The sequence below is a fragment of the Branchiostoma belcheri genome, unplaced genomic scaffold (genome assembly GCF_001625305.1).
Source record: "Branchiostoma belcheri isolate BF01 breed outbred unplaced genomic scaffold, Haploidv18h27 scaffold175, whole genome shotgun sequence".
In the NCBI taxonomy this organism is placed as follows: Eukaryota; Metazoa; Chordata; class Leptocardii; order Amphioxiformes; family Branchiostomatidae; genus Branchiostoma; species Branchiostoma belcheri.
The window spans coordinates 288,549-312,145 of NW_017803213.1; the positions used below are offsets into that span (position 1 = coordinate 288,549).

Below are 23,597 nucleotides of genomic sequence, written 5' to 3' on the forward strand. Positions count from 1 at the left end.
AGACATTTCAGAACAAGCTTCGTTACTGTGGCAATGTTCGCCCAACATTCCTTGCGACTCTTATCAATTTAGCTCCCACAGAAACACTAATTAAATTGTTTTTTACTTTTTGCTACGAGAAATGTACATTGATGACCCGGTAACTAGTCTATCATAAGCTTGGCCGGAATTCCTCGGTACGCGGAGTGTCGGCCTACCGCCTGGGTCATTAAACACTCTCCGATTAATTTTGCCTTCTATGTGATCATGATTTACCGTGTTGATAGGCCCCGACGTTCGGCCAACGCACCCAGTACCGTAGAAACTCAGCCAACCTCACGAAAGATAACCATAGTCTCTACCAGGCTCCAGAAGCGGCTGGAAAGAGTGGAGATTGGCCAAATATACAGATAACATGCCAGCTAGTTGGTCCGCTAAGGGAGTAGAGCGTCTGAGTGTACTTCTTTAGCAGATTCCCTTGGCATCTGTCTATTTGGCCAATTCCTTCTCTTCCCTGCCTGGTAGAGGCTATGGTAGCCAGGTTAACGTGTTAATTTCCTATCTGCTCAACACATAATAATCGTCTATTTGACAAAGCGGTTTGCAAGGTATGTTGGGGTGTACATAAATGCCGTGTTCTCCTTGCTAAGCATGTTTGAATGTCCGTCTAACTTGCAGCAAGTCGATGACAGGCTTCCTGAACCTGGGCGGCAGTGCGTCCGCGCCTCCTTCGGCGTCTTCCTCGCACAGCACCCTTCCGGGCGCCCAGGCAGGGCCGGGGGCGGGGCCACCGCAGGCGGACGAGGATCAGGCCGAGAGCATTCGCAAGCTCCGCAAGGCTTTTTCGGGAATCTTCGGAGAGCCCTAGCGGCTGCGGGGAACAAGCCGGACCTGGTTGCAAATCTTTGGTCTTTCTAGGCATGAATCGCTGAACAGTTCCAACGACGACTGCTGCTAAAACATCACATTTCATCATCAGTGCTAGGACCTAAAACACCCCACATCACCGAAACAAAGGTCACAAACGGATGTACATTTCCTAAGACAAAGAAGAAGAAAAGGATTAGATATTTTAGAGAACGTCGATCGTTGTAACTATCTGTGATGGCTCTTAAGATTTGATTTGTCTGAATAAGTATCTTCCATATTGCGTCTAATTTTATGAAAATTTATCTGATAGATTTAGACTAAGACAGGATACGTGTTACGTTCATTTTAGTAGTAGTAAATCTAGGCGCGGTGTCGATTCGCGAGTTTTAAACCAATCCTGTAGTAACAAAAGAGTCACGGTTGAATCCCTGCAAAGTGCCTGCTCAGATCAAAGATTTCCCGAGAAATGGCCTCCTTTAGCGGTACTATTTAGTCCCATTTCAATGAACCTCATAACGTACTCTTATTGAAAGAAAAAGATGTAGTGTTCGACTTTCAGAGAATTATGCAAATGCCCTGAAATGAATCTAGAGGGAATGTGTATTAGATGTTTGAGCGCAGCCCCCACTCTTTGTAGCTGTGCATTGAATGTGCATTGAGTGTTTAGAGTCATGTGCTTTGTGGTTACCATTTTGTACGTTAGTGGTCGTAAGCATTTTCGATGTCGCTATTTGGCAAACACAAAAATGACAAATGAACGTAATGTTCTATTGATACATAGTTATGTAACCATTCTATGTATTTGATTTTTAGACAGAAGCGTTTAGTTCTATTCCTTTACGACAAGCGCAAGAAAGCGCAAGACGATAGATCTCTTTACATTCTGATGCTGTCAATATAGCTGTAAACGTCACAGTCGGAGTGCACGTCATAACCAGTGCGACATTCGCACAGGGTCCATTCGCACTGTATGGATAGAAATACCCTACCTCATTTGTTTAGAATGAACGTGAGCACCCGATAGACCCTCCCTAGGAAAAAAATCTCACAAAAGAAAGCATAATAGTGCATGAATTTTCAGTGAATCAAGTGTGATCTTACGTCACCATAACTATGTACATACATTTGTACATGTTTATTCATAAATGGCGGACAGACGCTCCTTCGAGTATTCCTTTATTCATAATACCACCACAGCTGTATTGCTTGGCATCTTTCACAATTTAGCTCACCTTATGATGAATATTAGACGGCTCCTAAGGAATTATGGCATAGCAATAGCGTAGTGATGTTCCATTTATTACACGGATTGAGAGAGGCGTAAACGAAGAGACACATTGTTCTGTAAACTAAAATGGAAAACAAGCTCTATGTGCTTATGTGTGATGATAGGAATATGACAGACGTTGTAAGATTGTGTTACTTGCAACTGTAAACATTGTTTGGTGTCATATGTTGTTGTGCTTCCCGAGAAGTGGTGCAAAGTCTTTCTTCTTTCTGTTTATCTTCCATTTGGGTCAGCTGAAATGTATTTCCACCCCACCCCATTGTCTACCCGATGGGGCGACCCGAATCGCATAGCAACAACAACGAGTATCATATTTTAGAAAACAACAAGTTTTAGCCCAAATTTCTGCCCATGTGCAATCAGCCATAGTATTTATGTCTGTACATAATACATAATACATACACAAATTGAATGTAACCATAATTATATTAATAGCGAAAGGCCATTTTGTTGACGAGACGAATTCTAACAAAATGTCCTTAGAAACATTGTGTCAAAGTTGTTTTTCTGGAGTCTTTGTAGCTTTGTGTGAATAGGCCTTTGTTGAAAAAAATCTAGGCAATTTGATCGACAGTTTGTACATAATATAAGTAAGGTATGCATATTACAATGTCAACAATACTTCTCATGTACTCTGCCACATGTCTGCGGCTATGTTATGTTATGTTTCTGTCAATATGATAGTTATTAGGCATCTCGTAGTAGAGCATTTTATTTATTTTGCTCTTAACTAGAAACATTCTATTATGTAGAATGCTCAGTACGAGAGTCATTGTGTATATCCTCACCAAGTTGTTATGATGTGGCTACTTTAAAAAAAGAAATAGATAGGCTACGTGTGTGGCTCTACGGTAAGGAAAATGAACCTGATGTCGCTGCAATAGGGCCGTAGCTTGCTTGCAAAAGGCAATCATGTAGAAGAGAAGAATTACAACCTTCCTGTGGCTGGTGCTTGATGACGGCTGACTGGCGTGGGAAGACAACAGTTGGTGTAATTCTACACAATTCCGCCAGGAAGCGCAGTTCCCAACTCAATTGCAAATGTCTGACTAGGACTACGTGTTTGTTGTGCGTGGCTCATGCATATATGTGTATCCTTCGAATGATTACGTGGTAGAAGAATATCTTAATCCCAAGTTCTGAGAAATGATGTGAGAACGATGTACCTACATCCGCGGTTCTATGCAGTACGCTCATGTTGTAAGTATGATGATGATGTCAACCATTGCATTTTGTACTTCTGGTACGTGTGATTATAGAAGTGTATTTCGTTCCGTACTTTGTGTATTTGGAGTTCGGTGCATGCGGGTAACTGATGGTCGTATGCATCTAGTTTATGGTCACGTTGTCATATACATATGCATATATATAAATATATGAAATGGCTATGGCTGAAATCTCTCCGCGGGTACAGAATAATTATCTACCACACGAATAAAGATGGAATTAAAATAAAAAAAATACGTCATGCTTAATATGTTGTGTGCCATTCATACTTTACTCATGCTTATAATACCACTAGCTTGTCTAAAATCTGTGCAAAAATTAGCTGCAAAACTACACTGCCATAATACATTCCAAAGTTACGTGGCAATTAACCATGACAATACAGCCTGCCTACATTTGAGCAAGCGTTATGGCTATTACATTCATAGCGTTAAAAAGGGGCTGACCAAGACTTTCTTAGAGCGAAAAGCCAAGACGGGTTTAAATTGTTTTGGTACATTTTATGCCCATGGCATGCAGCAATTGATAGAATTGATAAAGACGTGGCATGTTACATATAACAGCTCGATTTAAAGTTTATTCACGACACAGATCTTCTGACGTTCTGCTTGTCGCGACTTTAGCGGAGTAGGCGATAACTGCAGTCTATTTGACGTTAGGACTGAAAACGGCCCAGTGTTCCCCTACAGTGCCGTCTCCACATACAGCTTGTAGTCTCTCTGTCCCCGGCGTAAAGGTGAGGCCGCGCCTGCGTCACTCCCGAGAGTCTTTGCGAGAATCAGGATCTTCAAGCGGTGCAGTCCGTACGTCAGGAGATGGAAAAATGGCGTCGCCACGAACACCATCAGCACCATGTACACTACAGCCATCTTAAGGTTGCCTTCAAAATCCCAGAGCTTGTACAGAACAATTTCTCCGCTCTTTCCCGTCCCCCCTGCGGCCCAGTAGATCACGTAGAACGCGGAATACGCCATCGCAAAGGCTACCGGGTACACCATGTGGAAGACTCTAACGGGCGTTCCGCTCACAAATAGGTCTAACAGAGCTAAGACTGAGTTCAGTATGTGTTCGTTAATACTGGTAGCTACCAACTCTCTCTTGTCGAATGCCCAATACAGTGTCGTGACGAGAAAGGCCATGGTTATGGAGGTGCTGTGTAAGACCCAGTGTACCTTGTGGTACCAATTTAGACTGTTCGGCGCCACGTTTTCGTCTCTTGTTGCTTCAGCCGAGAACTCGGTATAGTCTGACCTGCAGTACACCGCTGCAGACACGGCCATGGCCACGACCGTGTGTAAGGTGAGGACGGAAAAGCACCAGTTGTTGAGGTAGACCGGCCATTTGGTCCAGCCGTCGGTTATGTAGAAGTGACACAGGAGATACATCAGTATGGTGACCGCCACAAGGGCCATAAGGATCCGGTACAGAACGAAGGCAACTTGGCCGCTACACCACTGGAAAAACAACAAAAACAACATATAGGATATTTCAGATTTCCGGAAGGTATGGAATCCATTCAGCCTCTACCAGGCTTCAGAAGCGGCTGGGAAGAGTCGAAATTTGCCAAATAGACAGATAATATGCCAGGGGAGTTGTTGGTACATTAAAAACATTCTGTCTAAATTATCTAAATTAGTGTCTATAACTAATCTACACCCAGAGGTCAGGGTCAGTGTTCACACATGTACACTAGGGAGTTCCAGACCTTCCAAGTCTCATCTCCAAGCTGATCCTACGGTGGCAAGACAGTGTCCGACATTGGCCACCTTGGGTGGCTTGGTTGGCTAATGGACACTCCTCTGTCCGCGCCGCTCGACATTGGCCACCTTGGGTGGCTTGGTTGGCTAATGGACACTCCTCTGTCCGCGCCGATGGACACTGTCTTGCCACCGTAGGATCTGCTTGGAGATACAGTTCTACCTACCGGAGATCGGGAGAAGACGGAGCGGTCATGGTAGCGGAGTCGGGGGGAGCACTCGTCACGGCAGGGAGACATGGTAGTGACTGTGGCTGTGGCCTCGCCGGTTCCCACGTGTTCGTCCTTGGTCACAGAATCTATGCCACGTCCTCCAGGGGTTAGGCGTGGTGGGAGTGACTCAAGGTTCACAACAGAAGAGGTTGGTGACACGAGATATCGCCTAAGGCAAGAGACAATCCCATTTTGACTGCTCGTACACAATGCAATTGCAGGTTACCCTGGAACTGTCCCCAATAAAGGACTATATTGTCCGAAAACTGGGCGAGGGGACAAAATGGCAAAAAATCCACTTAAACGTGGAAAACAAATCTCATAGGTATTTATTTGTTTGGAAATTAGAGGCAAAACCGTGGTTACATTTCCATATGTACACCAGTAAATTATATTCTTCAAGACCTGGCCATATCAGCGACAAGCGGTAAAATGCTACGTGACATTTTGATAATACATATTTAAATTTTCCGAGTTAATTGGATTCTACAGTAGCTACCACAACCGTAGCAACACTAATATTTGTTGCACCACCACCACCTTGATATATACGTTTGACTCTGTTTTTGTTTTAAGTAAGAAATATACGTTTAAGAAGATGTCGTGCCATATCCTACCTCTCTCGCTCGGTGCCACCTTATAAGTCTAGCGACACTACCGGTGTCCTTCAAACAATATCATTCGACCTCGTAGACGTATACTTTTTGAACGCGTTGGCATCGTAGTAATTGGACTAGTCCATTCAGTTAAGGATGGTAGACGCAAAGTGTTAAGCGTGTTCTTCTCTGTGTCACATGCGTTACAGTTTTTACAAGAATTCTGTTAAGCTGGTCAGACGGAAACTGTGACTGCCATATAATATTTGGAGATAGTAAATGAATTGCTATACAATCTTCTTCTCTGTCACCCCCGTGATCTAGAAGTGGACTAGTCCTGAAAGACGTGTCTGCCGACATGTTCGCCTGATCAGGTTAGGTTGGTGACGTCAAACGTTTGTTCCAGTTGATTCACTATAGTTAAACAAATTACGGAGAAGGGTAACATTACACAAAGGATTACGTATATAGTCTGTTCGATAATTGAGGATGTGCGTCCACCTCGATCTTTAGCGAGTGTGTCAGAAACAAAGGGAAAATTGTCGCGCGGACGACGCCTTTTTGTAGTCGTGATTGAAACCTGACTAGAATTGAAAATATAGGCAGACGGGTACGTGTTGCGGATAACTCCGGTACTGCACATATAATGGCGATCCAGACGTCGTGGGTTCGAATCCCGGGACTCGGCACTGGAAGGGGCTTTAGTTCAGCGATCAGATAGTCCTCAGAGAGAATGAGACGATTCCACGTCAAACCCCTGCACGTTAAAGGCATCCAATGCAATTTCAGGGCGGCAAAACTGGAAATATTCTGAATAAGGCAATCTGTATGATATTAACACTTAATGCCCCACATTAGCACATTTAAATCAGTATTTCTTACTTTAGGCATTTATAACTTCAGAAACAAGCCCCAAGATTAGATCTTTATTTTCTGGGTGGTACCCTAAAAATCAATCCAGGTCCTTCCAGTAACCGTTTTTCGGCATTTCTGCTCCATGAATGTCGATGTACACTGGAACAGGGTTGTTTCAACTTAGTATGTAGATAAGTGAATGTTGACTTTGAAAAATCCCGGTGAGTTTGGCTAAATTATTTGGAACATTACAGGCTCATGATTCTCTCCCGAGTACGTGATTTTGATTTTTTTTTTTACTATAGTTAGTTCTCTATCTTCTTTCAGAGAAGAACTTTCAAGCTTATTTTGAAGAATGGCATCAGATACGAGCAATGACAGTCAGTAATGATGCGATAGATAGTATACATTCAATGGCTCTTCATTTATTACTTTACCAGATGTTTTCCACACAGCTTAACTTTGTTGATGTTTCTCATCATCAGTCACATGTTTTATCAGAGCCTTTTCTCTATGTATTTCACTGAAACAACTAAATAAAAGTCCATTGCAATATTACATTGTCGGCTGAAAGATACACCTGCTAAACAAGCCCGGGCAATAATTTTAGCCATTTATTGTTTACATAATTATAGTTTCCCTGTTCATTTCAGTTCTGTGATAAGAAATTCTTTAAAGCCAGCGTCATTATTATCACACATCTACAACTGCCCTAAGAAGCGAGAAGAAGTTGAACCTGTACATACTAGTTCATATCAGTCTGTATAGTTGTAGTAGAATATCACTGTAATTTTTACTTCTGCTTTATCTCGATGACATGCACTTCATTCATTCAACATTATTTTCATTTTAACCCATAGAATTCCAACATTGGTAAATTGATTTCAAGTACCTTGGTCACTGTCACTGATCCGGTCCAATGAGCATATGTTGAATCTACATTGTCTTGATATTTAAATTCTTTCTTTGGTCTCAATAGATAAAATTATAGTTATAATTGTTAAATTTATTATTGCTATTAGTATCCTTGTTACAATTAAGTTATTCTGCTGATATGTATTTTTTTTGTTAGGTCCTTGTGTTATCTCCATTTGGTCAGAGAGTTTAAAAGGACACTCCTGTATTTTCTTGGTCTTTTACATGTATGTAAAAAGTTGAAATAAATAGATATAATGAGGAACGTTTACAACAAATGTCACCAATTCAATTGGATAAATTACACATATAAGCAACAATGGTCCCTTTTTGAAAATGTTGAATGTGGACTCTTTCATAATTCTTCACAATTGATATTTCAAACTCTACATCACAATGACAACATTATGTGCCTAACATATTTCTTACGTTTCCTATGGAATGCAATAGTAATATGATATTGAATATTCTTTCTTACAATTATTTGTTTTTGATCTTCACACAGTTGTTCTATAATTTCTGTAATCGCAAATCATTTCCTTCTTTCTAAAAATTATGAATTAAAACACAAGTGCAAAAGCATTTAGATTCCTCCAATAACAGGTTCTCAAGTCTCATCTTAAAAGTCATGGACGTCACTGATCCTGTTGCTTTCTGGGAGGCAGGGAGAATTATGGGTAGCAGATGAAAAACAGCATCATTACCATGAAAACGTAGTATCGACCAAACATTTCTGCAGCCTGACTACATAATAGAAATTGGCCAAATAATTAAAGAGGATATTTTGTCGGACACTCCTATAGCCAATTCTTCTGACACCCAGCATTCAACACCTCCCAGCACTCAACTGCACCCAAGGGTCTATGCAAACAAGATTGATAAAAATTGCCAAGAGGCAAATAAATTAAAGCTTGCGCATTCAGCTTGCTTTTTTGGATTTCTGACATGTTGTCAAGTTTGCATTTGTTGATTTTTTTGTTGTTGTTTTGACACAAAATCAATTTGAACGATCAACTTCCATTTGATATCTTATTTTCACCCCTCAGTGGCGTGTTTGCGGGTTCCTGCAGTGACTTGGCATATGAAACCCATTTCGTCTGTGCAGGATGCGTCGTTCCACTTGTCTGTGAAGTCCGGCTTCGAGTAGGCGCCATAGTGCACGCAGTCCTCGCGGCCGAAAGCGTCGTTTGGTTCTTTCGGAGCCCACGACTTGAAGTGTCGATAGCGGAGAGGGGTGCCATCAACCCACTCAAAGCGCCCTTCTTTGCGCCGATCGCTCAAGCCGATCCAGTAGTGCAGGCCGTTCTTCACGGTGTTCTTGAGATCGATGAGGAAGCGGTTGGTCTCACGGTCTTGGGGCATGGCAAGGGTGCCGCCATCTCGCAGACAGGCCTTGACCGAGTCGCGGAAGATCTTGAGCGTGACGAACGCCTTATAGCAGATTCCACGCCGCTCGGTATAATCAGATGGACAAGGCCCTGGCAAGAAGATAGGCTTAGAGATACATCGTTATCATACCATACGGTCGTGATGGCGTGATATGTACATGTATATACATACATATACATGCATACATATATATACATAATTCACTTTATGTTCACGGTAGAAAAATTTCAGTCTGAGAAAAAAGGAAATTTTCACGAAACTATATGTCACGGTTACTAGTTTTAGGTGGCGACAGGTGCAGGAAAAAGAAAGTCCAGGATTTATTTGTTAGCTGTATTGATAAGTTCACTGTACACAAGTGACAATACAGTGAAAAAATCAGGAATTACAGTACACATATACATTCAAAATGGCCACAGTTTCGGTATAGGTGAGGCATTGTATATATTTGCAATTACTTTTGTTTATGCAGTATAACGTTATATATGGTCTTCAATGTAACAACAATCCCCAAGCAGATTTTCTGCGACAAGGGGAGAATATTGGCCGCCCGTAACCAGCTAGCCCCCGTAGAATATGCCACAAGACGCACTAGCGCTTACTGGTTACAGGCGGCAGATAGGCTCCCCTTGCCCCCGAGAATCTGCTTGGAGATTAGGGTAGCAAGAGTTTGTGTTAACTGTGGTTAGTGCCTAAGTGTTATCTTTCAACCGGTTAACCATATGGAAGGGGTGCACATATTCCTCACCTGCGCTCTGTCTGGATGTTGGAGGGTGTCCTGGTGGTCCGACAAATCCAGGACCAGCTGGTGCCATGCGGCTATCCATACCGGGAGGTCCAGGTGGGCCAGGAACCCCTTCAGGACCAGCTGGTCCAGTGGGCCCCTGTTGTCCCGGAAGTCCGGGCGGACCAGGAGGGCCAGGAACCCCAGAACCAGCTGGTCCAATGGGCCCCTGTTTGCCTTGACGTCCGGGTGGGCCAGGAGGGCCAGGAAACGCAGGGCCAGCTGGTCCAGTGGGCCCCTTTTGTCCCAGACGTCCAGGAGGACCGGTAAACCCATGGCCAGCTGGCCCCATTTCCCCCTTTTCACCCTGACATCCTGGAGGGCCACGACGACCAGGAGACCCGCGACCAGCTGGCCCCATGACCCCCTTTTGTCCTGGAGAGCCTGGTGGGCCACATGGACCGGGTGGGCCAGGAGGTCCGGGTGGGCCTCGAGGGCCCAACTCCATACCAGCTGGCCCCATGGACCCCTTTGGTCCTGCAGGTCCGGGCGGGCCACGAGCGCCAGTAAACCCATGACCAGCTGGCCTCGTTACTGATCCTAGAGGGCCAGGGCGACCGGTAAACCCAGAACCAGGTGGTCCCATGGGTCCTTTCATTCCAGGAGGTCCGGGCGGGCCAGGGGGTCCGAGCAACCCATGACCAGGTGCTCCCATGGGACCCTTTTCCCCTGGACGTCCGGGTGGACCGGGTGGTCCAGAACCAGCTGGCCCCATGGGCCCCTTCCTTCCGCGTGGGCCACTAGGGCCGACAGACCCAAGACCAGCTGGCCCAATGGGCCCTTTTTCACCTGGACGTCCGTCCTTTCCTTTTGGGCCAACTGGCCCTATGGGCCCAGGTTGTCCAGGAGGGCCAGGGACACCTGGCGAAAACGTGAAACGGTGGTTTTGGTGACAAGAAGACGAAAAATCTAAAACACAAAATCTGAAAGTGATACATTGTATATAATAAATTCACTAAATCCTTGTCCTGATTATTGGTTAAACCCTAGAAAGAAAGATAGATAGCTAAACTTAGATAGATACATGTAGATAAATAAATAGATAGATGGATAGATACATGTAGATAAATAAATAGATAGATGGATAGATACATGTAGATAAATGAATAGATAGATGGATAGAAACATGTAGATAAATAAATAGATGAATGGATAGATAGATAGATAGATAGATAGATAGATACTATAGTAGATAGATAGATAGATAGATAGATAGATAGATAGATAGATAGATAGATAGATAGACGTAGATAGATAGATAGATAGATAGATAGATAGATAGATAGATAGATAGATAGATGGATGGATAGATAGATAGATAGATAGACGTAGATAGATACGTTGCAACAGATAACTTACGTGCCAGTAGCTCAATCGTCCTGATACGGGTTTGAAGCTCGCCCACCTCCCCAAAAACTTCAGCAAGTTTGACTGTGTTAAAAAAATGACAATGATCTTTGTTACCCACGATCCTGCCCAGAATCATTCTAAAAACTGAAACATTTTTCCAGGTTCTACATTTAATCTGATAAAAATGTCTTCCAAACAATTGAGATCTCACACTCTTCATTCTTATTTCATAATCCATGCATGTATTATACGATGACAAGGAAAACTAACCGGCATAAAATGGCACAAGGATGATGATGACCACAATGACGACAGGCCCCGAGACTCGCCACAACTGCTTGCACAAACCGCTGAACATTGACTCAGTGGGCGGATCGTACGCAGCTGTTTTAACGAGAATATTCATATTCAAACTACATCAGGCTACGTAAGGCAGGATTTAATGCATATTTTATTGCACGTATGTAACACCGTCAGCTATACAAGAGCCAGATTTGACCGAGAATGGAATATTGTCATATCTAGCTGGGCTGGAGCTGCCCAGAGCTCCCTAACCTGCCTCAACCGAGTTCAACACCGCTAACAAAATCTTGTTGGGAGTGACCTGTTCACCACCTTACAACCACTCTCACATAGGCGTTATGTTGCAAGCCTGGCGTTGTTTTATTGCTATTTCCAAGGTAAATGCTCCTCGGAATTTCACTCGCTAGTCCCTCCATTTCCAACTTTCTCAGCAATGACACGTTTGCCACTTCTACTGAAGCAAATCACCCTTTCTTCCTCCATACACCACCTCTTGGGATGAAGTTCCACGCTGAAAGCTTCTTTGTTTTGCGGTGAATATGAAAATAAAATACTTCGTTTGTCCAGCTTTGTTCTAACTGGCTATAGCCAAGAGTTTGAAGCTGTCATACCTCCATGAAATATTAGCGCCTTTGCTGGAATTTTTTGTATCATCTCATTCGTTATGGAAATAAGGATATGATTGGCATAATTCATGGTCTTTTTTGCTCAAAAATATCATCGCAATCCAGCTACACCCCTTTTCACACACACACACACACACACACACACACACACACACACACACAGATACATACACAGATACACACACACAAACACACACACACACACACAGTTACAAAAGATATACACACCACCTCCTAGATATTAGTTAAATGAGTCATATATAGGTATAATACTATAGTGTAATATAATATAATATGGTTGCAGATCGTTTTACACAGTCTCTCGATGAATATACATTCCAGGGACCAGTTTAAAGGCTCTGATTGTTTCAGAACATCAAAGGTACCCAAACAGAGATTGTCTGTACTTCGGGTCTTGTGACCCACGTGATGGCGACGTTTGTGAGACAAAGGAGGTTTATCCTTAGTGAGACGGGCCCCTGTGTGAGAAAACCATGTAGAGATCTAGAGCACCGTGTCCTTTCCGGAATTTATACCTCAAGCAATCCCGACAGGCAAGATAACAAACAAGACCGTGACTAGGCCAAAAAGCAGTAACTCAAGCAAATGGATATGATTTTGGAAACGGTCAGACGTTTCAGGTAGTATCCACTACCTTTCGTCAGTGACTCAGTGAAAGGTAGTGGATACTACCTGGAACGACTGACCGTTTCTAAAATCATATCCAGTTGCTTGAGTTACTGCTTTTTGGCGTATCTCATTACATTGTACCTGGATTTCTAACCTTCATCGACGTAAGACCGTGACTAGTCTGGAAATTTCTAAAATGTCTAGCCAGGATCTTAACACTTGCATACACGTCTACTCTGGTATAAAACTTTACCCTTCCTATATTATAACCTGTCGACGTCAGTATACATCCTTACAAGATACTCCTTTTTGAACCTCCTTGGGGTAACACAAGTACGGCAAACCGTTAGGCTCAGCACCCCAGTTTTTACAATATACTTTAGTACAAAATGCCTAAGACCTGGCTATAAGGTTTCAACCACTCACACCAGGAAGGACAGCTATTCTTTTTGATGTGTGGTGGGATCTTAAACGTACTGGAGGTGTGCTTCACAAAAAACACAATACCTCCACTTGACGCCCCATCCGAGAGGACGTCGATAACCAAAGTTAGGTACTCATATTTAGATGAGTCGACTGGGGAAATGGGTGTAGATATAAATAAGAGTCTTACCAGCCTTGTCAGTCCGCGGCCGCGGCGGCCCTCCCGACATGATGCCGCTTGTCAGGTCTCTACAACCGCACGTCTTACGCCAGGCAGGGACACGGGCGTCTGACACCAGAGACGGCGTTTCTTGAGCTAGACACGCCCCAAGACCCACGTCAGCATATATACTGATGTGGCGATATGAAGAAAACATCAAAGGAAAACATATTGGATGAATAATTTAAGGCTTTAACATTTATACCGTCGAGACAAATCATATGAAGCTGTTTTCGACGAGAAATGTTGAAAACAAGTTATGAAACATAACATACCGATGGAGTCACTGACTGGGTGGTTTGCTTGTCAGTGATTTTTATTGCATACATTTATACATGCTTACGTAAGAGAAAAAAGAACTTTCTAGAATATAGAAACTTCTCTCTGTCCGTTTGGTTTAGAAACATCTAGCAAATTATTGTTTTCTTGACAACTTTTTAATGAGGTGATGATGCAGTCAGTCCAACTTTTAGCCCATAACCCTAGCCTCTCCCAGGCTTGAGGAGGCGGCTGGAAAGAGTAGAAATCGGCCAAATAGATGGATACGCATGCCAAGGGAGTTTGTCCGTTGAGAGAACAGTTCGCCGCCTCCCCAAGCCTGGTAGAGGCTACCATAACCCCCCCCCCCCCACACACACACACACACCTCCATTAGTACATGTATATGTATTAAGCCTTTGGCCAACAGCAAATGGGCGCCACTGTATTTTTTACGTTGTATGACTATATCTGTCCTTTCTGGTGTGTTTTGAATACTAATAGGCCCACGTGCACCTTCTACTGATCTCGCGCTGTTAGATTGTTTGCCTTTGAAGTATTTCTTATTGGTCTGGGAGTGATTTGAGGTAGTAGAAACATACCGCGTTTCACAAGGCCTGCATTGGATTGTCGACGTCTGAAAAAGCCAACATCTAATCTCTCATGCACTCATTCACTCTCTCTCTCTCTCTCTGTCTGTCTCGCTCACTCACTTACTCACTCACTCACTCACTCTGTATACGTGTATTGTGTTAGGACATAATTCCCCTTAAATTGGAAGCATGCGCAACCAAAACTGTCATGAAAAATACGCTGTAGATGGAGCCATTTGTAAGATTTATTTTGTCTTCATAAAGCTATGTCTTATAAAAACTGGAAAAAGTACAATTCAAAGTTATTCCATCTATTACATAAAATGTATCAATATGTACACGCAGAAATGGTGAATCGTCATATATGTATTATACTATCAATTTTTTTTCACACACAGCAACATCATCTTTCCATCATATCTATATAGTTCATTATTATAGCACAAGTATGTACATTTTTATTGATGTTACGTAATGATTTAATCTAACATGTCAATATGTAGCTTCTATCATACCTCGGAAGCCACTTGAAAGAGTAGAAACTGGCCAAATTGACAGATAGCATGCCAGGGAGTTGGACGGCAAAAGCGCGGCAAACTGTACTCCTTCAGCGGACCAACACCCTGGCATGTTATCTGTCTACTAGTATGTGGCCAATCTGTTTACTAGTATTGACAGATTTTCAGATCATTAGTGAGTGCAATGTATACTACACTCGTCTGTCTGGAGTCATGTTACAAACATATTACACTGTAAAGCCTATCAACACCTTAACATTACCTACACTTACACAAACATTAACAACCTACTAGTATACTGATCAACCAACAATATTGTTGAAAGTAAAAACTAAAATTGAAGATTGAAGATGAGATTTCTGCTCTTTCCAGCCGCTTCCGAAGCCTGGTAGAGGCTATACATTATAGTCATTAGAATATCTGATCTATGCCGGAGCTGTTTGAGAGAGTTCCTGGACGGTGACCGTTACGGGAGTGGCGGCGGGCGTCCACGCGTTTTGCACCGCCGGCGGCGGCGGTCTGTCCGGCACGTGCCAGCTCAGGCAGTCACCCACGTGCAAGTCTCGCGCCCGCCGAAGTCCCGTGAGACTTCCCGTGGGCACGTCGTTCAGCGACCTGCTCCTGATGCGGCCCGTCCTGTTGAGGTAGTCGTGTGACACGTAGTCCGGCCCGGCGGACCTCAGCCTCACGCCCGTGTTCATGTCCGTCAGCACCTCGGTGTTGGGCTGCCCGTGGCTGTGCGCGAAGCTGTACGTCGTCGTCTGTAGCTGAGACAGAGAGCTGCTCGGCCGCCGGGTCGCGCCCGCCACCAGGATCTGTGGGACGTCCTCCCGGGTGCCCCTCCGGCACAGCACCGCGGACTTGGTGAAGTCTTGTCGGTACGTGGACGCGTTGGGCCCGCCACGGTGGATCTCGTCTCGGTGCGGGATCCAGTGTATAAAATCCGTCTTGAAGCCCGTTAAGTTCGGATTCTTAGGTTTCTTCAGTCCACAACCCTGTGAATTAAAGAGAAAAACAATTACATTTATTGTGTCTCATTGGAGAAAAACACTTTTTCGACTCATGGAAGCTGGTCCGAAGCTGATGTGTTACGCCGAGGTGCGGTTATACCGGCTATACAGATACAGATAGATACTCCATATAAAACTCGTAGCCTGGGTGCCAGACTATTGTCGGGGCCAGCATACAGCTACACTAGCTCCTCGGTTCCAAGGCCAACCAGTTCCCAAGGAAATTTAGGCACTCCTCAGTTAAACACTGAACAGGGTCTGACTGTGGGCTGGACTGTGGGCTAGCCTATGTACGGGCCTGAGAAAAGTCTGGCATGTGAGCTAACAAATATGTTGCTACTGACATTTCTAGTTCATGTTAATCTCATACCCGACCGTACACATAGTTTCCTGAATGTAAAATCACGCTTGTTTCTAACAGACTATGTAGATTTCTTTGAGACGCCCTTCGTGACTGGTAAGTTAGCCTACTGACCGCTGTAGCTATATGGTAGCCGTCGTTGACGAATGCGTTTTTGTTGTCGTGATGTGAGAACGTGTGTGTCGTCGGCCGCTCCTGTAGAAAGTACATTTCAGTAAGTAACGAAGGTCAAATATCCAGCTTAAACAGTTACCATGATATTCAAAACACAAGAAACACACACGCTAAAACAGTTGGTCCTTTGATTAAACGCCCTCATCCTCCACAAACTATACGATCTATCTGCACAACATCTACTACTTTTTAGCCGGCTTTTGGGTCTAGATCTGGTGAATATGCACGCACCCTTATCCGCGTGATGAACTTGCTCGGCGGCTGAGGTCTCGCCCTGCGACGGAACTCCTGTAAGAAGTCGTTTCTTGACTTGCTCCGGAAGTGGCCGTGGTAGCCTGTGGGAAACTACAAAGACGAAAAGAACACGTCAAACAACATGATATCGAAGTTATAGAATTGCCATCCAATAGAACTACAAGTCAATAGAAACACAGGTTTCTGCTGTTCTGTATGATCTGAAGGCACAGCTGCATTTGTCGTACGTTTTTTGTTGCTGTCGTACTTAGTATGACAGAACAAACCGTCGACGAAGACCTACGGCTACGACAGTCTTTACCTCGCTGTGCCCTACGCGGCACAGCGACGCCTAGCGTAGTTCAGAATCACTGCACCAAGCACATCGACTACATTCATACTGTATGTCAGGGTAGACCGGTAGAGACTCCCGATCTGGCAGAATCGGAAATTCTACGGCGTTAGTGATCCCAATCGGAGTCTCTCTCAACAGAAACTTGGGGTTTATTTCGGTAGAATTGCCACGAGAAATCCTGATTGGAGTCTGTAAATTTTATCCACGAAAGAAGACAATCATAACTTTTTTCAACTTTGATTCGTGTCACTTTATGTCAATGGATTGACTTGAAATTTACGATTAATTTGTAAATTTGTTAACAGCATCCTGCTAGGATTCGAAGTCTCAATGGACAAAGGCTCCTATCGGGATCTCTACCGGCGATTCTATTAGATTGGAGTCTCTACAAGTAGACATATATTCTATAGCTAGTTTGCTAAGAGTACTCATGTTATAGTCATCCTGGAAAAATGACCTTGGTTCAATCTGTGCCCTAATCCCCTGGGAAATCGCGTTAATTACATTTTGACAGTAAGACTGCGGTCCCACGTAACTTACAACATTTACTGTAACTCTCTGCGTGAACAAAAGAGACAAACTAACACACCTGTGGCGTTACCCGGCAACCTGGCAACTAACGAGTGGTTAGGCACAAAGGTCGGAAGGTCAGACATGTCAAGTTGCTAAAGGCAGCCATGTTGTACAAACTAGGACATTATGTGACAATGTGTGGGTTTTAATCAACAATAGACGTAGTGTTAATTGCTGGCATTAGGTGCTGAATACGAAGGTGTCACAGGGACAATATGGCTTATGTCACAGATCTAGTGATATAGGTCATTTGATGTATTGGTACCCCCTCTAGAAGTAATGCAACATTTAATATAATCTAAAGGATAGTACTCTAACAAATTTAATCTTTTCTTCAACTCATTGTTACAAATCGCGCACGTTCAACTACAATTTTATGTCTTCTTTCACGTTTCTGAACAATGGTTTTCCAAACAGTGCACGTAGTTTTACGGTACCGATGAAAGCGCCATATGCTATTAACACATTCAATATACCTTTCCTCTGCAATCATGCTGTACCATTACATCATAAACTACTTCCTCGATACGCTCTTTGTTCAAACAACCAGCAGTGTATCGCACGAGTCGAGTATAGCTGCAGTATAGCACTTTAATGGCAAAGCTAACATTTCACAGAATATGATACGCCGATATGTTCCTCCCCCTCAGACCGATACATTACTAGAGTGCCGCGTGTTTCAATTAGCGGACGTTCTGTAGCCCTGCTAAGGAAACACTGTGAACAAAGCGTTGTTTGCTCTGCTTGGGAATGAAAGAGACGTATTTAGATAGCGGTGCCAAGCGTTGTTTTCTTCGATGTCTGGTCAAGTGTGCAGAATCTGACACCCACAATTAGAAAGCAAACACTTTTTCAAACAAAACTGTTCGGTTTGTTTCGGCCAAAACATTAGATACTAAAACTGATATTTGTAACGTTAATATAGTTTCCGTGTTTGTGCAGTTAATGTCAACTAGATTCTAACGACTTTTGGATCTTAAAGTAATGATTTTATATTAGAAAAACATAGTTTTATACGGTTTAGTATTTTAACCTATCACAACTGTGCCCTAGATTCTAACCAGTAACGTTGGTATAATGTTGATATTTTTGTTAAAGGTGTTTATGTGTTAAAGGTCACCAAAAACAATGTTTTATATTGAGCAGTACAATAGAATTGACACATTAAATCTCAGCTTTGTGTTGAACTTGACACTCAAGTAAAAAAAGATGGACATTTTTTTTCCATGATAACGTATGTCGTAACGAGTGACAAATGTTCCAAAACTATCTCACAAAATCACCCTAGCTATAGTGTGTTTTGTTTATTTGATGAGACAACAAAACAGCTTAAGATGTTTTGAACACAAATACCTGATTCGGGGGGCAACGTGTACTGTGCTATAGCAGACTGGGAAATCTCTCAAAACCACGTTAACATTTCCATGTTACCAAACACGATTCCTTAGGCCCAGCAATAAATGCAAAGGTCGCTCCTTGCTCTCTCACATTTGAAAACCGATTCTCCAGAAATCTCATATGTAACACAGGGGTCTTACATAATACCTGTATTTCGTTTCTACGTGCGGTGGTGCCTAGCGTTTATTTAGATGCAGTGACGAAGCTTGAGGGGCGCCTTGTACTATATAGGAAAGTGTTTGCAGACATTGTGTAAGACCGGTAGTTCCACTTAGAATATATGGCTCCGTTTTTGTGGTAAAAGCTTCAACGAGGTTATGCCCGCTAATAAAACGTACCTACAAGTTTTTCTGTCATGCGACAGCTGAATTTTGTACGACACAACCACAACTGTCCTACGAATGTCTCCAATTTGCTATTGTAAATCTGTCGTGCGACGTTCTAACAGTAGAGCCGGCCTTAAAGAGATATCGCCCGTACCAATTGCAATAGTTGCCGATAGGCTTGGAGAGTTGTACACGTATTTGACACGTATGGAGAGGGAGCCTGTCATCGACACCTGTTACCTAGTCATGGTTCACCGGCGATGGAGACAGGGGCCCTGAATTCACCAAAATAATCAAACATTCTACAACCACATCTACGTGTCAGGTAGACAGGAATTAGACCAATTTGTGTCCACCTGTCCAAGCAATAAAATCATCATTTAACTCATGAGAACACAAATGTTATCGGTATTTCCGTGGTCTCCACGTCGGTAGCTAGGTTTTACTTTACATTTGCATTATTGTTTAAACCCCCTGTCACGATTGTCGTCAGACAGGTTCACGACAGCAAATTGAGGACATTCTAGGCACAACCGTGGGTATGTCGTGCACAATTTAGCTGTCTTGTGACGCTTAAGGGTTTATCAGATCCTTATCGATGGTCGATTTGTCAGTCTTGCTGAAAAATCGTGCGAATCAAAAAAATCGTACGACATTTATGTCTGCGTCTTATAAGCTTATACCACTGCTCTCCCACATAAAGGGCACGGGGTTATCATCCAGGCATTTACCCAAAGAATTAAAAATCATAACATGCCACTCAGGGTCTTAAGCCTTGGTTTTTCTGTCATGACAAATGGTCTATAATGCCAGGCATATAATTACGGAATGCCTGAGGGTCCGTGCAAAACAAACTCGGCATGCAACGTTATGCTTGAAATGTTTGGTATGAAAACAGCAGGATTTAGACAAGAGGAGAGAAGTCTTCACGATTGAAAAAATGGCGGAGAAATACTTACCCATGCTCCAACCGAGCCGCCGGTCGCCATGGCTTCCACGGGGAGACTAAAGCCGGGTTAAAAACGAGTCCTAAGTCATGAAGTCAACCCGGGCTGCTGGTCCAACCCGCGCGCTACCGGATCCAGGCGTTACCATGGAGAGACGTAAACACATCGCCGTCTCCATTCGCCTGGGGGACAAAGCTGGTGACTTCGTAGTCGGGTTACCGACTCGGCGAATCAAGAGTCCTCTAAAACCTCTAACCCAATCTAGCTTGTAACACTTAGGCAAACATTTGCTCAGGGAAAATTGAAGTGACACCTTGCTTAAGTTGCGTCGCTGTACAATAGGAAAGAGGGAATGGACGACGTGTAAGAAATGTCTAAAGTTACAGCGCGGAAAATTAAGTGTTTGGTTTCGACTTTTGTGAGAACAATGACGAGCACCAGCTGCTTAGTTTGGGGTGACAACTCCGGACGGCCTGTTCCCTAAGGGTGTCACATATACTGCGTGATTATACACGAGTGCATATTTTATAGTCATATACTGTACTTCTACATTGACGAACTTGAACGTTGCCTAACAAACAGGTGTCAGCTTAATGTTCTAACAGAAAAGACTCATCTATCAAAGTGACAGCGTTGGTTTGCGCCCACGACAAACAGCTGAACAACCATGTGGTTGGTATGAAATCCATGGTTTAAGTCCTCATTTCAGGGGTTTAGACCTTGAAAATCAGCTTTCAACGGCTGAAGGAACTACCCATATGTTTGAACGATTGATAAATGAAAAGGGTATTGGTAACTGATTCGTCTAAATGTTTACGTGGAAGAGTAACCGTGGGCTACTGGTCACTTGTGGAGCACAAAAACATATAAGCATCCTAAAAACATTAAGGTGGGAGCCTGTTCCATAAAGTATTTGAGCACCACAAATGTCCAATTTCTTCTTAATTTTCAGGTCAACACTGATAGAAAGATCCCTGATCAATGAATAAAAATCCTGATTTCCATTTCTAAGCCTAAGCCTGGTAAGTGGTACTTTTGTGACATCTGACACTATTTTTTCTTAATTTCTAAGGCTAAAGCAGCTCTGAGATTGAATCACTTTCCTAGCACAAAGCCCCTTAATTTTCCTATTTAGAATAACTAACAGGGTAGAGATAGTGGCTGAATACCTAATCAATAGAATCTTGGAAGACTGTACACACTCACTGGAGTGGCTAAAAACATCCTGAAGTGCCTATCTTCATTGTAGTGGACCAGAATAAAACCACTTTTGGATCATACTTGTTCATAATTACAACAAGTTTCAGATAGTAAAACCTTTTGTTTTGCCCTTGTTCACCATGTGAAAATGTACCAGGATACTCAACCCTAGCCAAACCTACACAGAGGTTTGGAGACTGGCACGCAGGTGTTGTGTGGGCAGATCATAGCGTATTCAGGCTATGACTGGCCCTCACTATATATATGACACACAACTTGTTCTTTCTCTTACTATCCTCCCTTCAAACATCTTCATGAGAAATGAGAAAGGAAAACACTAATCCAGAATGGAAAAGAGATAGCACTTGAATCAATGATATATGTATTCACAGTGGCATTGATAAACATTTATTCATAATATTTCATGAGTTTACATGGTAATATAGGTATTTTATGATGAACATTCAGAGAAAACCATAATTTTCACTTCTGAATATGACAGTCAGAGAGAATTCGAAAATGTCCAGTCAGAGGATGATTAACCTTCAGCCTACCAAGGTAGCCATTTGGCAGCATGGTGAGGGTTAAAATGTAATAAGACGACAAAACAGGATAACCATTTAAACACCAGCATTTTCTATCATGCTTGGACCACATTTACATATTCTACCTTTTAGTACATTTGTTAACAATCTTCTACTTTTTTTTAACATGAAAGTGGTAAATTGATCAATCTGTTGAAGTCTTTACACATGTAGTATACTTGTTGTGTACTGTTGCCTGAGACAGTTAGAGACTATTATGGGCTGTTTCAGGGCCATTTCCACTGGCCCTCGGGCGCTTCTGACACCAGCGGTTCCCACGCTTTCCAGTCCGCCATCTTTCTAGCTAGTGACAGCTCTGCTTCAGCCTGGAAATGGGAGGAAGAAGAAGGGAAAAAAAAATTATTTTTGTGAACGTTTTTTGTAATTTCTCTCTCTCTCTCTCTCTCTCTCTCTCTCTCTCTCTCCCTCCACACATACACACACACACACACACACAGTCACAAACACACACACACACACACACAAAGTGTAATTTTGTTCTCATATATATGCACAAACAAACAAGCACAAAGCACTATTTGCTCTCTGTCTGAATACTGTACTTTCAAAGTCTCCAGAAAAACAGTGTTTTACCTGAATGATAACCTGCTCAATCTGACCACAGTTGATTTTCTGTTCTAGTTCAGCAACATTGGGAACCTGGGAACAGAAAAGTTGAAACAGATACAAATTATACATACATACAAACATGCTGAGTTGAGTTACAATATACTATGAAACCTTCATGTACATCACAAACAATACTAGTATATGGAAAAGATGATCTGATGACTTACCGTTTTGACCAGATCGAATCTGTCATTGATGATGCCCTCAGTATGTTGTCTGTAGGCTGCATCCTTTGGCAGTTTCTCCAGGGCAGCTAAGGTCTTGGTGTACAGGACACGTAAAGCCTATAGGAGCACAGGTTAACTTATGATTTACTATTACATTGTAGGTACATGTATAACCTACTAAAAAATTAGCCTGCAGTTCAAACTCAATTTCCTAGGTAGCGCTGCAACTCATGTTAAAACTTCAAGTTGTGTCTTATCTTGAACAATACTGTTAAGACTAATACTAGTAATAGGTTCGCCTGCTTTACGATATGGATGAAATTGGGTCCCACTTAGCTTTTCAGAATGAGATGTAAATAGTAAAGCCAATGTTTCCGTGTGTTAGGGAGCCATGGATGTAAAAAATTATGTACTCAACGACATATAAAAAGGAACCTAACAGTACACATTTATGACCCACTGAGCCTTGCTGAAAAATGCAAGCCATAACAAATTTGCATTGCACAATTTACAAACTAATTGCACTTGAAAAATCATGCCTCACCTCAGTTAAGGATTACTTTTTTTTCAATTTCTACTACTTTGTATTATTCTCAGTTCTAACACACCTGTCGCAGTAAAAGAAGTAGATTCTAGAGACTCACCAAGTGAGGATCCTTGGCAACTGCCATGCCAGTCAGGCCGGTAGTAGCCTGGAGTCGACAAAATACATGTGTATAATCTTTCAACAAACCCCAGTTATTAGTTTAAATAAGTCATACATGTATTCAATAATTTATTCATATGCTGTTGTTGCTGTCCTTGTTTTACGCCTAGTATTACAGTAGATGTGGTCTCTATGTGCT

The 23,597-nt window shown here is 42.8% G+C and overlaps 5 protein-coding genes across 13 annotated transcripts in view; 1 reads left to right on the forward strand and 4 right to left on the reverse strand.

The window, feature by feature from the left end:
- Nucleotides 1-2,486, forward strand: part of LOC109467104 (synapsin-3-like) — a 61,742-nt gene extending 59,256 nt beyond the window's left edge. For 2 of the 6 annotated variants that reach the window (XM_019765013.1, XM_019765015.1), the window contains one exon: nt 658-2,486. In XM_019765013.1, the coding sequence (XP_019620572.1) occupies nt 658-847 (190 nt within the window). In that variant the 3' untranslated portion in view covers nt 848-2,486. The remainder of the gene's footprint in view (nt 1-657) is intronic. The other 4 variants (XM_019765016.1, XM_019765017.1, XM_019765014.1 and 1 more) reach the window with 4 other exon arrangements.
- Nucleotides 2,487-3,622: 1,136 nt separating this feature from the next.
- On the reverse strand, nt 3,623-6,052 carry LOC109467107 (protein rolling stone-like). The gene is made up of 3 exons (XM_019765022.1): nt 5,951-6,052; nt 5,289-5,502; nt 3,623-4,818 (listed from the first exon to the last, which is right to left on the reverse strand). The coding sequence occupies exons 2-3, from the start codon at nt 5,358-5,360 to the stop codon at nt 4,048-4,050; spliced, it is 843 nt and encodes a 280-aa protein (XP_019620581.1). The 5' UTR covers nt 5,361-5,502; nt 5,951-6,052; the 3' UTR covers nt 3,623-4,047.
- Nucleotides 6,053-8,734: 2,682 nt separating this feature from the next.
- On the reverse strand, nt 8,735-10,587 carry LOC109467081 (collagen alpha-1(I) chain-like). Its single transcript, XM_019764984.1, has 2 exons — nt 9,837-10,587; nt 8,735-9,177 (listed from the first exon to the last, which is right to left on the reverse strand). Exons 1-2 carry the CDS (start codon nt 10,585-10,587, stop codon nt 8,735-8,737), a joined length of 1,194 nt encoding a protein of 397 aa, XP_019620543.1.
- Nucleotides 10,588-14,875: 4,288 nt separating this feature from the next.
- Nucleotides 14,876-20,475, reverse strand: LOC109467085 (uncharacterized protein C3orf84-like). Of its 2 annotated transcripts, none has more exons than XM_019764991.1 (4): nt 20,184-20,475; nt 16,570-16,683; nt 16,279-16,359; nt 14,876-15,788 (listed from the first exon to the last, which is right to left on the reverse strand). In XM_019764991.1, exons 1-4 carry the CDS (start codon nt 20,211-20,213, stop codon nt 15,219-15,221), a joined length of 795 nt encoding a protein of 264 aa, XP_019620550.1. In that variant the 5' UTR covers nt 20,214-20,475; the 3' UTR covers nt 14,876-15,218. The 2 variants fall into 2 exon arrangements, with proteins under 2 accessions (XP_019620550.1, XP_019620551.1); XM_019764992.1 differs by lacking the exon at nt 20,184-20,475 and adding an exon at nt 17,977-18,137.
- Nucleotides 20,476-21,763: 1,288 nt separating this feature from the next.
- LOC109467084 (NADH dehydrogenase [ubiquinone] 1 alpha subcomplex subunit 5-like) overlaps nt 21,764-23,597 on the reverse strand; it is a 3,556-nt gene continuing 1,722 nt past the window's right edge. The window contains exons 1-4 of one of the 3 annotated variants that reach the window (XM_019764990.1): nt 23,397-23,492; nt 22,753-22,869; nt 22,550-22,615; nt 21,764-22,281 (exon numbers count right to left, since the gene is read on the reverse strand). In XM_019764990.1, coding sequence (XP_019620549.1) covers nt 22,183-22,281; nt 22,550-22,615; nt 22,753-22,869; nt 23,397-23,423 — 309 coding nt within the window. In that variant the 5' untranslated portion in view covers nt 23,424-23,492 and the 3' untranslated portion in view covers nt 21,764-22,182. Of the gene's footprint in view, nt 22,282-22,549; nt 22,616-22,752; nt 22,870-23,396; nt 23,493-23,597 lie in introns of those variants that run through there. The other 2 variants (XM_019764989.1, XM_019764988.1) reach the window with 2 other exon arrangements.

Excerpts from the sequence above, each read along its gene's own strand:
- LOC109467107 (XM_019765022.1), bottom strand. The coding sequence starts at position 5,360 with ATGTCTCCCTGCCGTGACGAGTGCTCCCCCCGACTCCGCTACCATGAC. Across the intron at positions 4,819-5,288 it reads CCGTCTTCTCCCGATCTCCG|TGGTGTAGCGGCCAAGTTGC; the intron begins GTAGGTAGAACT and ends TTGTTTTTCCAG.
- LOC109467081 (XM_019764984.1), bottom strand. The coding sequence starts at position 10,587 with ATGGGGCCAGCTGGTTCTGGACCACCCGGTCCACCCGGACGTCCAGGG. Across the intron at positions 9,178-9,836 it reads AACATCCAGACAGAGCGCAG|GGCCTTGTCCATCTGATTAT; the intron begins GTGAGGAATATG and ends TCTTCTTGCCAG.
- LOC109467085 (XM_019764991.1), bottom strand. The coding sequence starts at position 20,213 with ATGGCGACCGGCGGCTCGGTTGGAGCATGG. Across the intron at positions 16,684-20,183 it reads GCGGCTCGGTTGGAGCATGG|TTTCCCACAGGCTACCACGG; the intron begins GTAAGTATTTCT and ends TCGTCTTTGTAG. Across the intron at positions 16,360-16,569 it reads AGTTCATCACGCGGATAAGG|GAGCGGCCGACGACACACAC; the intron begins GTGCGTGCATAT and ends TACTTTCTACAG.